A 12,923-nucleotide genomic window follows, 5' to 3' on the forward strand; every position below is an offset into this window, starting at 1 on the left:
CGTCTCCTCAGAAATGACAAGAATAACCTTATTAGATATTGTGATTGATTAAAAAATCACTTGAAGACAGGACCAATTTTAGTTTGCATGGGGACTTTTTTTTCTCTTTTCCCTTTTATAAAATTTGATTGATTAAATATAAAATAATTTCAGTTTTCTAGAATAACCTATTTTTAATTTCTTATTTATTTATATTATTTTTTTAGACATTTCTTTTTAGTGTCCAAATTTAAGTTCTTAAAAATTACATCTGGGACTGGGCACCCAGTCAACAGCGTCGCCTGGATCAAGTGCCGCCTAAAACCGACACTACCCACAAAACTTAAAACATTTGATTAGGAAGTTAGTGATAAAAATCCCGCCGACTCGATAAAATATATATGATTTGTTGATTTTTCGAATTCGATCCACTACTATTTGAGTCGAGTCAAACCGACAGTACTCCAGACAACACTTCCCATATACTTTTTTTTTCTGCTCACCCCTCCTTATCCTCGACCTCTTTCTCTCTTCCAACTTTTTCTCAAAAAAGAAGCTGAAGAAATCCCCAAATCAGTTATTAGTTAGCCTATTCTTCTCAATTATACAATAATAACTTTGTATAGCTCACAGCTTAACAAGAGATAATTCAAATTCAACAAGGCAAAATTCAGAACACTAATTAGGGGAGGGGAAAGCAAAAACGTTAACAGCTGACAGTGTATATTTGCGTGTAAGCGAGGTAACACCGTGACAACTTTGTTAAATTATAATTCATTTTTCTACACAATTTTCATTATTTAAAAATACTTTTTTTTTTTTTTAGAATGACCTTTTTTTGGAAATTTCTTCTCAGTGTCTATATATATTTTTTTTAATTATATCCGGCATGGGACACCCAGTCAAGAGCTTGGCCTGGATCAAAAGCCTCTCAAGCCCGGTATTTTCTACGAAATTTAAAACATTTTATGAATTGGTTAATTATCAAAATCATGGCAACTCCATAAAATGTATATGCGACTGACTTTTTTTTAAATTCGATTCCACCCTCAACTTTTAATATGCTGCATTACGTATCACACAACCTTTCCTTTAAAAAAAATAGAAAAATAAAAGAGCCAAAATCAGTTGGTAGTTAGCCAATTCTTCCCAAGTATGTGTTTGTTGAGGGGATGGGATACAGTCTCTCCAGCCAACCTCCTGTGAATGCCCCTGACAGGAACTAATTAGAATAGAAAAGAATCAAGGTTCGAAACACTGATTAGAAAAAATAAGCAAAATCATGGACAAAATTGACAGTGTATATTTGTTTGTTTGACAGGTAACGTCCTGATATATATATTTGTGTTCAAATTTGAGTAAATTATTTAAGAATAATTTTGCCAATTTTAATGATTTTTATAGATCAGGTCCAATCCTTTAATATTTTAAAGGGTTTTTGCAGAAATTTCATCTGATTACCTCTTTTAATATAATTCCGGTGCTGGGAGTCAATAATTTTTTGAGTCGACACAACACTACCCATTCCCTTCTTCTTCCTCTGCTTACTCCTCCCTATCCTCGAATTTTAATATTCTATGTATATTTATATCAGTATGTACATAATATTAAAATTTTGGCAATCAGTAAACAACATCAATAAAGAACAAGAAAAAAAACACAAATTAAATATTGCATGACCGAATTTTTCTTGTTGTTGCTCCTGTTTTTTCAAAGGCAGTTTATTATTTTATTTCTCTTATGTTATATGTACAAGCTATTCATTTATTATTAAATTATGTATGTAATTAGATTATGAGTGAGGGAATTTATAATTAAAACATGATCTCATGCCTTAACTCAGAGAGAGAGGCTCAAAAAGTCTTTTTCTTAGAGTATCCACCCAATTAATGACTCTAATATAATATGTACACGATAACATCATTAGTATCAATTATTAATAGTATTAACTCCTTGAAAACATGACGCAGGGAACGACAACGTATTATATTATATTCTCATCGGAGTCCATGCGTAACCCAAGAGTTTTTGTCAACAGTTCAAATCCCCATCAACTTCTCCATGTATACCTTTTTCAAAAATAAACAAATATCTTAAGTCTTCTCCTTACAACTTCAAATAATCATTTGTCAGAGTTTTTTATAATATAAAATATTTAGATTAACACTCTTTCTTTAATTTGTATTTTCTTACAAAGTTTGAAATTTTGAGTCCTTCTGCTTTAAAATTGATCTTATATTCACACATGGGTTATTTTTATATAAAAAAAAGAAAAAAAAAACAATAATAAAATCATTTTTGTTCTTTTTCCTTCTTTTTGACATCACAAGAAGAAGAAGAAGAAGAAAAAGCGGGCTCTCCTTCACCTTAGGTCTAAGCAGTCGTAGCCTACACAGGCATCCATAGTAGTAGTATTGGAGCGTCAACTCTTGGGTCACCCCTCCAGGAATACCCATTATTACATATTACTTGACTCTTCCTCGCACGCGGGTAGATATCATTATTCCGGGGATAAATAAATCACTTCTCGGTCCGTATTAGTGCTCTTCCCGCTCAATAAACAACCTGTACCGGATTGTATATGCTTCGTACCTCCTCTCTACATAGAGGCGAGCGCTTCTTGAGTGTGTGTGTGAGGCTCAATTTCTAAAAGAAGAATACTCAAGATATCTTGTCTTAGGTCGTTCAATGTATGTATCATCCTTCAAGTCAGTCTCTACCTATGCTACCCAGTAGGGTGGTGGTGTTTTTTTTTTTGCCATGAAAGAGCGTTTATCCAGAATTATTCACAATCTGATTATGTAGTGTGCCATGTTTTTCTATTCATTATTAATAATTGATTTTCCGAATAGGATTTGTTAAATACATAGTGTGAATTCAGTGTGTCGAGTTAGTTTTGAGTACTCTTCGGAAAGAGTTTTTTTTTGGCATTTTTCCCTTAAAAATTAAGTAATTTCATATTCTGCTCCTTTTCCTTCCTCTTCCTTCCTTCGTGAGAGAAAGAGAGAACAGAACATCTCCTTTCTCGTTCGTATATGTATTATAATCATCAAACTTACATACGAATATCATAAAAAAATACGCGCGTTTCAAACGCCGATTTCTCTCTACTTTATTAGTTTTTCCTCCCCCCTCTTTTCCTACCTTTACACACAATCAACGTATATATTGTTAAGATTACAACAGCTACAAAAACAAGTAATATTAATACTACAATTTAGACAGCCAGTCAGTCAACAAAAAACAGCAAGGAAGCGAAAAACCCTCGTAGTGTATTCATGTCCCTGTGACAAAAAATTGATTACTCTCCATCTATGTACGAAGTACACCATATGAATGCATGAGTGCCGTGCCTAAGTGAAATAATAAATATTATTAAAAAAACAAACATTGTGAATCAGAGGAGCCATGAACAATAGTGGGATGTCAAAAGGAGGGATTATCCTTGGAGATGGATCCTGGAATTTGACCATTTTTGTGACTAATCTTCAAATAGAGAAAAATCTCCGTGTTCGGAGTGATTTGCACATTGGTGGGCTCATGATTCGTTTAGTGGATGAGTTAGGTAAGACAGTTTATTTTTATTTTGGGTGAGGGGTTCATTCCCAGGGCGAGTTTTGATGTAAATTCATACAACACTAATTTATCGTAAAGTTCATAGCAAGTAACTTACTGAAATACACAAATGAGTACATTGTATTAATTAAAATGTTTTTTAAAGGGGGATAAAAAGTAGATTATCAATGATCAAAATGACTACTTCATGCTTTCAATACCCATTAAGCAATGCAATTTGTACAGGTTTCATAGTTTTTGAGGCCCTCTAAATCTAGGCCAAGGATACTCAAATACCTACAAATCTTTAAAAACCACAAATATGTTTTTATCGTTGATGCAAATATCAAAAAAATAAAAAAAACGCATGTAAAAATAATTGATTCAGAGGCCGGATATGCCCCAAGAGCCGCTAATTGAATATCCTTGTCCTATGTAGTGCCTCAAGGTGTATACATAGTGTTTATTTACTATGTAGGGTCAGGGGCTTCCAAAAGATAATATATATATATATTTTTTGGGGCGAGGAGGGCTTAAAATCCGTTCTGTCCCTATTATTGACAATTAAAAAAGTCACATATTTTAGAACGCCCTTCACATGCCATTATTATCGTAAATACTAAATTATAGTTGGTTGTCAATTTACCAATTGAATTTGTTCTGGTAAACCCCAAGCATCTTTCATAAGTGGGAATATTTAGTAATTGTTATTACATATTTAAATCTAAATGAAATTATATAGCGTTCTTATAAACATTAACTTTGTTAAAACTAAATATAACCTAGATATATCCATGATTGGGCAACTTGGTTATATCTATTGTGACATCATCGAGCAAAAATGATTCCATAGGACGTCTGTTGTACATATATTACAAAAAAATTCAAAAATGTAATAGGCCTAAAGCTACAAAACCTCCAGCAAAAGACCTTAATAGGGGTCACGGAGATTACAAAAAATTACATTTAAAAAAAAATATCAAAAATCCACAAAAAATGTAATTTTTTGGAAAAGAAATTCAAAAATTAAATTTCAAATATAAATTTTTGTAGTCAAAAGCAAAAGTACTTAATTTGGGGAGGGCTACACCCTCTCCAGCCCCCCTTGACACAACACTAGTTATATATATTAGCAAAGAATGTTCTTTGGGACATCTTTTGTGTCCGGTTCGGAACGTCCTTAAGATTTATTACGGAGCCTTACGGAAATAAAAAATAAATTGGGACTGATATTACATCTGTAGAATATACAACATATGAAAAAAAAAAAAACACACACACACAACGAATTGTATTGTACAAAAGTGGGCGTCAATGTTAAATGTATTTATGTATGTAAAGTGAAAATTTAATTTTGTGCCCTAGCTGTTTCTATAATTAATATACCTATACCTATGTTGGTACGCAATATATGGCCCGTCAACACAAATGCAAACTAGAATTATTTTAATCAAAATTTTATGTGGATTAAATTTGTATACTTCGACAACGAATTATCCTCAATTTCTATCAAAAATTATTCTTATTAAGTTGCAAATTACACTTAAAGTAGACAAAATTAATCTTTGCAATAGAAAAAAGATAAATTAATGCATTTAATTTGAAAGGCGCCATATTGGGTGTAATATAAGTATCTTAATTCAAATAAAGACACTGAACCATAGCAATTTTTTGCTTTTTACTAGAAAAGTTTTATTTTTAAAAATTTAATATTTATTTCTTTTTTTTAATTTTTCTAAAAAATTAACTTTTCAAAAAAAAAATGGCAATTTTTTTCTAAAAATATTTAATTTTATGTGAATAGCAGTGGATATTTAAAATATTTAGAATTTTTTTTTCAAAAATTTAATATTTGAAACTTTTTTTCAAAAAATTTAATTTTTTCTGAACAGCTGTAGAATTTTGATCAAAAATTAAATTATTGTAAATAACTGCGGATTTTTTAAATTTTTTATATAATGTTATAAAATTTATTTTTAATAAATTAAATTTATTGCCAAAATCTGTGGATTTTTTAAACTTTTTTTCCAAAAATATCTTTTTAATATTTGAAATTTTTAAAGAAGAGAATAAATTCTTGATTTTTTTTCCAATATACTTAGTTTTTTTAATAGCTATGGATTTCTTCATTTTTTTCCAAAAAATATAATATTTAAAACTTTTTGAGACACCCCTGGGTGCTGCAAATAGCACTTAAAGTTGTCAAAATTGATCCCCTCAAAAAAGGAAGGAGAAATTTACTGATTATATTTTATTGGGAAACATCAGGGACGTCTTTTAAGTCAAAAAAAGTTTATCGACTATATCGAATGTTCTTGGGCATTTTAAATCATCCCAGAAATTTAAATATAAAACCTATAATTAACTCAAATATGTCTATTAAATATTTGGGTGTATAAATTAGGATTTTCTCCTTCCCTGATTTTTATTCAAGATTGTTTTTATGTAGACATCTTGCAAATTAGAAATTCCATTCTATAACGAATATAAAGTAGTATTGGACTCCAGATCCCCATTGTTGAGACTTGTAACAACATTAAATACCGACTAAATAATCACAGTTTTCTACTTATGCATGCAATGTTAAGTATTCCTAATAGAATTTGTGTCTTTTGGTTAATCAAGGTCAACTTATTAGTCAAAGAAGGGAGGTCTCCTCTCTTTGACTGCCTATCCATGTATATTATATTCATAAGAGTGAGTGTGTAGCAAGCAAGCAAACCGGTTTATGTTTAAATATTTCAAAATCCATGAAAAAAATCTCTTGAGGCTGAAAGGTTTATATATATATATTTTTTTTTTTGCTAAAGACAGTCATTGAATAGATGAACTTCTTCGTTAGTTGCACATTTTATACTTTTTTTTTTGTACTTTCGGCAATGAGTCCTAAGGTCCTTTATTCTTCTTCATTGAGTCAATGTACAATATACCCGTTGTTGGGTTTTGGTATATAAATCCTTTATAATTTTAACCAATTCAGCCTTGATTGGAGCTTGATTTTTATGGTCGACAATTACACATTTTGATTGACAATTGAAGCCCATAAACCTTCCATTTTACCAAAGTCCTTACGCTTCCTTTCATCTCCATGGTTCTTGATTGTAAAGTCAGAGAATGTCCTTTTATCTCCTCTGGACGGGTGGGTCATTGGCTCATAATCTCCAGATAGATTATTAAACTGTATGTAAATCTTCGAAAAAAATGATTTCCTGTTTTCAATGATTGTGGGTTTCCCTCGCTTCAACACAAACTGTGGTCTTGACTAAATGTCCATTGTGCAATACATGCTAGTGAAATTCAAGACCGGCAAAGACTGTAATAGTTTTAACTAATTCAGTCTGGATCGGTCTTGAAGTAAAATTCGATCTCTATCTGTCCCAAGGTTGGCTTCAGGATACTAAAACTACTGCAATTAGAGTGGGCCCTGCACTTTGATTGATGATGGAAAAAAGAAATAAGAAATTTTGTTTTAAAAAAGGCCATTTGAATGTACAATATTTAAAATGGAAAGAAACGTTACAGAAGTATGGATACAATTGATTAAAAAATACCACATGAAGGCTTGGCCTTTCCTTTAAATAGGATCAATTTGATTCTGAAAATAAAGCATTATATCCGCTACGAATATCATCCTTATCCCTACCCAGATTGGAATGAATTTAGGCCTCGAGCAATTCTTTTCCTATGGGGTCTGCAATAGCTAAGGCCTGACCTGATTGGTCCTACAAAAATAAAAAGATGTTCCTTTAGAAAAATAATCTGCAAAAATTATAAATGATGTTTACGGATCAGTTAGAAAAAAATCCCAGAAGACCGAACCGAAAAAAACAATTCGGTCTCGGACCAAGTTTCAACACAAATACAACATACCTATTGGTATCACGAATGTTTAGGTGGTTTATTGGGGAAAATTGCATCATGATATGAGCATACTTTATTTATGAAATTAAATTCATGAGTTTATTTAAAGTCAACACCCAAAAAAATCGTGTTTCAAACCATTTATAATATTATATTTTTTTCCAATTATCAAATGAAGTTCATTCCAATTCTCATAATACATATGTATTGGTGTTGGGTGACGGTTTGAAAATACTAACCCGCTAAACTCATAATTAAGGAGTGCCGAAAAAATCGGTCCATAGGTATTGAGAATAAAAACATCAGTCCACGATTTAAAAAATGAGTAAATTTCATTTTATGTCCTGGACCAAAATATTGACACAAATTTTTGTTAGAAAAAAAACCTATATTTAGATATTATTGGGAACAAAATATTGGTAGTTCTCTCCTATTCTAATTTATGAATTGTGCAAATAGGATTACTGCAAAACATTTAGCTTCATATGACTTTATTGTGGGTGGATGTTCACCATTTTGAAACATAACTGACGTCATCAACAATTCATCAATAGAACAATATTTTGTCGTTTTCAAATTGGGGAACGATTTTTTCCCTTCTCCAGATTTATAGTGTTGTGTCAGTCTGCATCCTGCAGACGCCTCTGATGTATGTATGTAGTTGTCCTTTGTAAAGATCCAGGGCGGGTCCTCCACACATTTAGATATTCATGATGATTTTAAAACATATCATGTTTTTTTTTTTTTTGCAATTTAATCACATATTCTATTATTTGTTAAACAATAATAATAAAAACATGTCTTGGAAACAGAAGAGAATTCAAGATATGACTCTTACCCAAGCCTCCCTATCTCATCTTTTATTTATACAACAATTTATTAGTTGTAATTTTTCATGTAATAATAAAATTATTATTTCATAAACACTCCAAGCAACCCAATTGAGGAGATTTCATTTATGGCCTGTATAATTATTGCAGCATTATTATTATTAAGTATAATAAATTGAAATAAATAACACCAAATGTATGTTAGTATTTCATAAATACATGGGATATAGTTGTAAAAAATATGATATTAGTTGCAAACTGAGAAGTGTTTTATTTTTATTTTACAAAGATGATATAAATATTCTTAAGAAAGAACATAGAAGTATAAAGTGCGTAACAGACGTAGAGTATCACAATTAGTTTGTTGTGGAGTTATAAGGTTAGTTCTTATTTGACTCAGAGTATAATTGAAAGGGGCGTCCGCAGGTTACGGGATGGAGCGGATGGAGCCCTCCCCAAATTAAGGAATTTTTGCTTTTTACAAAAAAATGTATTATTATATTTTTTTCCACCAAAATATATTATTTGAAATTTTTTTTCCAAAAAAAATATTATTTGAAATTTAATTTTTGAAATTTTTATTCAAAAATGTAACTTTTTTAAATAAGTGGGGCCGAAATTTTAGAAAAAATTTAATAATTTGAATTCATTTTTCAAAAATTTTAATGTTTGTAAAAAGCTGCGAATTTAAAAAAAAAAATTCCCGGAAAAATATTATTGGAAATTTAATTTTGAAATTTTTATTCAAAAATGTAATTTTTTTAAATAGCTGTGGTTTTTGAATTGTTTTTCCAATAGTTTAATATTTGAATTTTTTTTTCAAAAATTAAATTTTTGTATGTGGTTTGGAATTTTTAAAAAAAATTCGAAAAAATTTAATAATTTAAACTTTTTTTTCAAAAAATTCAATTTATGAATTTTAATTTAAAATTTACAATTTTCTAATGGTCAGAGTTGACAACATTATTTATTATTATTTTTTTTACATACCGATAAGTCATATATCTTACAACTACATATATATTACAATCATCATTTAATCACTCGACCTTTCCTGCTCAAAAAAGATGAAACAGAGAATTAAAATAAATGCCTTAAATCACTTGGTAGCTTATGTTAACCAATAGTTTAGCCAAGAACAGAGGCATTATTCCTTCCCTGCTCTTAACAAGAGTTCATTCGTATTCAACCAATCACGTCCGAAGTACTAATAAAGAGTAAGTTGAAATATACAAAATCATCACCTAACCAAAAATATATTACGTAGGAGCTGTCATAAGTGTAGGAGACAGAGATTTTAGGCATACCTAATAATATTCAAACGATTAATTGCGTTTATTTGGAAAACATGTGGTCTTTCATTTATAAATATAAGTTATTAAAAAATGTCTTCTATAAAAAAATCCTAGTGCCAAATATTCTGGCAAAATTATTTGTGGATTTTTTCTGCTTTCCCTTTCTTTATCTGTGTTTTGACCGTTGATTGGTTAAATACGAATGAACTCTTACTAAGCAGCTGCGCACAATGATCAAAAATCATGAAATAGTCCTTCCATAGTTGGGAATACGACTAGTTTACACTAATTGAGTTTCGGGTTACATATATTTTCTGCAACCTTTTCGAGAAAAGGTTGCAAAGTACAAGGGTAATATATACTCATGCCCCTTCCTTCCTTTATTTCTCATGATCTTTTAATGGGGAGGTTGACCTTAAATGCTCCTTTCTAAAGAGATTTTCTTTTCTTTTTGGGCAAATATATTTTGATGATGTATTTGAGTGTTTTATTATTAAAAGGTTATGTTAATAATGATGTTGTTGGGGAATGCCTATAATTACATATATTACATTTACCTGCAAAAGATGCAGCCCCCCTCCTCCTACAAATATATTCGACCTTGAAGAGCCAAGTTGGCCTCTTATACAGATATGTATTCACTCACTGGAGTAGAAGGAGAGAACGAGAGGAACGACAAGGCTGCTTCTTCGTGTTCATCAAGATGAGTAGTAAATCCTACGCAAAATGAGATACAATATATGAGTAAAACATGGAATGGCATAAAAACAAATGTTTGCATTGTGATGTCCAAATATATTCGGAGTAAGTAAGTGATTATAATAACGACTAACAATAAGACAGGAACCGCTTTCAAATGACATTTCGAAATGATTCGTTTCCCTCATCCTACGCTGAAAGGACATGCCTTCTGATGTCCTACCATCATCTACCAAGGCGTTATCAATCCAATAGTCTATGTATACATATTGTAAGTTTTCTGTCAGCTGTGAAAATGTCTACACTGTCTCCAGGTGCGGTATATATGTATATATATTGTAGACCATATATATATTTTTTTGGAGGGGAAATATTTTTTTAAAAAGTTTCTTTAATTTTTAACATTTTTGAGAGTCCCTCAAATCGCCTATGTCTTGTCTCCTACCTATGAAATATCTCCACAACAGCAACAACTTTTATGTATTTTATAATCAGCTGTGTATTTATCTACTCTTTTTCTTTATTAGTCTTCTGAACGTTGATTTTTAGTATTTGAATATATATATATATATTTGCAATTTTTATAAATAATGAACATATGTCTACCAGTGACGTGACCTATGAAGAAGACTTTGAAGGGTGGCAAATTGAAAAAATTAAATGCAATTCTAAAAAAGAGCAAAATCAATTTAAAAAATGTTAAAAGTCGAGCCAAGCCACCATTCATCCCTAACACTATAGAATATAAAATAGTCCAACAGTTGGTGGATCCAATGAAATCATCATTATGATGGCATCATTAGGTATTGGTTCTGATTAGTGTCAGGAACGTGGTATTGTGGAACAGTCGTTTGTTCAGCTATTAACAATTCCCATGTATTTACCATGACTAATAGTACAATAGTTGCCAATTATAATTAATAGCCAATTTAGTATAATTTTTCTTTCATTTTTCGGAAATATAAATGCTGACAATAGAAATCATAAAAATTTATAACTCCAGCCTCACAAAGCAAAGCCCCACCATATCTTATCTTTTTCAACGTAAAATGTCAATATGATTAAATATAATTATTGACACTGATTACATATTATGAAGCTGAGCAAATAATTACCTATATATTTATATACGTAACACATGTAGGGCTATCAATAACCCTTTGGACCTCCTTATCTCTGAGACGTTTGTTCCTTCAATGTTCACACACCTCCTGTAGATCGATATACAGTCAAACCTCTATTAATCAATTGGTAATGGAAACTGCAGAACCTTTTATTTTAACCAAAGTTTCGTTATATTGTAATCGTTCTTTATATGAAAACTGGATATGCCTGCTTAGTGCCGTGACACGCTTAAAACAGGTGGCTGTAAGACCAGGTTTGACGTTTAGAAAAAGGGTATTTGCTTCCTTAGTTCGTTCTTATTGACTTATTGCTCCTTCATTCGAATGATTTTTTTACATTCCTGCTTTTTTGCAACAACTCTGCGGGTCATAACAAAAGGAGAGGGTTCAAGGGTCATGTGCAATTATCGTTATTGATATGTTCCTCAAACAATACATCTTTTTATTATTATTATTTCTTTGCAAAAAAGGAATGAAAAAGGTTTCCAGGATCCTCATTATTGTTTAAAAAAGGCTCCTTCATCATACAATATGGCGGTGTCAGACATTATATAATGTTTAAAAAAAAAAAAAAAAATAGCAATAGACTTTCTTGTAGGTGTTGTAGCGTAAACTAAAACTCATTTTTTCAACTTGTATGTTCATTAACATTTACTTGGGTATGTAATTTGAAACTTTTTTTTCTTTTTTTGACAAGCTACACTACGAAACAAAACAAAAAAACAAGGTTTTTTTTTTCCTTTTTCATGTGTAGGCTGATAAAGGGCAGAGAGTTACTTAGGTAATCAACCTTTTTACATTCTTCTTCTACAATGTAACATCTGTTTGTTTACCAAACTATTATTTATTTTTTTTCAAAAAAAAAAAAAAATAATAATAATATAAAAAAACAAAATTTTAACTGCATTTAGGACGTAGGCTTTGAATCACGTGAATATGAGCTTTCAGAAATAAATAAATAAATGAATACAGGGCTCTTCTACTATGAAAATATAACTTTTTGGCTTCAGTTTTGGGTGTGAAAAACCTAGACTCGTCTGAAACCGTCCTGATGACTTATTCGGTCCTTGTAAGAAGTTCGGTCCGGATCCCTCTCATTTTACTATTCAATCCATAGCGAATCTATTAATAAATTGTCGATGACGTCATGCGTGTTTCAAAATTGTGGGAACCAACTTACAATAACGTCATATCCTGGGATGAGACACAAATGGTCGTATCTCGTATATGTACTTTAGAGAATTAAGCCTGAAAAATCCATTATGAATAATGGTGTTTTCCAATTTTCCGAATAGAATGGATCTGATAAATTCATTTAAATAGTCTGAATTTCTCTGTTTTGAAGAATTAATATTGTATATTAAACTTTGAAAATGACATAATATGACATGAATGAAAAGTGTCCAACCTCCACGTAAAGATGGTAGCTCTCGTAAATAAAAGCTAGTCATATCCATCAACCATCTCTTTAAAGTTACTCACTAAAGTTTCAGCCATTTTGGACGGTTAGTTGTTATGTAACAGTCGTTTGAGTGAGTGGATAAAAGTGTTTTTTTGAAAATGGACAAAATTGAGTATAG

General features: G+C 30.8%; 1 protein-coding gene across 2 annotated transcripts in view; it reads left to right on the top strand.

The window, feature by feature from the left end:
• The first annotated feature begins 2,015 nt into the window (after positions 1 to 2,015).
• LOC121115160 (unc-112-related protein) overlaps positions 2,016 to 12,923 on the top strand; it is a 45,674-nt gene continuing 34,766 nt past the window's right edge. For both annotated transcript variants that reach the window (XM_040709344.2, XM_040709345.2), the window contains exon 1: positions 2,016 to 3,544. In XM_040709344.2, coding sequence (XP_040565278.1) covers positions 3,388 to 3,544 — 157 coding nt within the window. In that variant the 5' untranslated portion in view covers positions 2,016 to 3,387. The remainder of the gene's footprint in view (positions 3,545 to 12,923) is intronic.

The sequence above is a fragment of the Lepeophtheirus salmonis genome, chromosome 3 (assembly GCF_016086655.4).
Source record: "Lepeophtheirus salmonis chromosome 3, UVic_Lsal_1.4, whole genome shotgun sequence".
NCBI classification, from domain to species: Eukaryota; Metazoa; Arthropoda; class Copepoda; order Siphonostomatoida; family Caligidae; genus Lepeophtheirus; species Lepeophtheirus salmonis.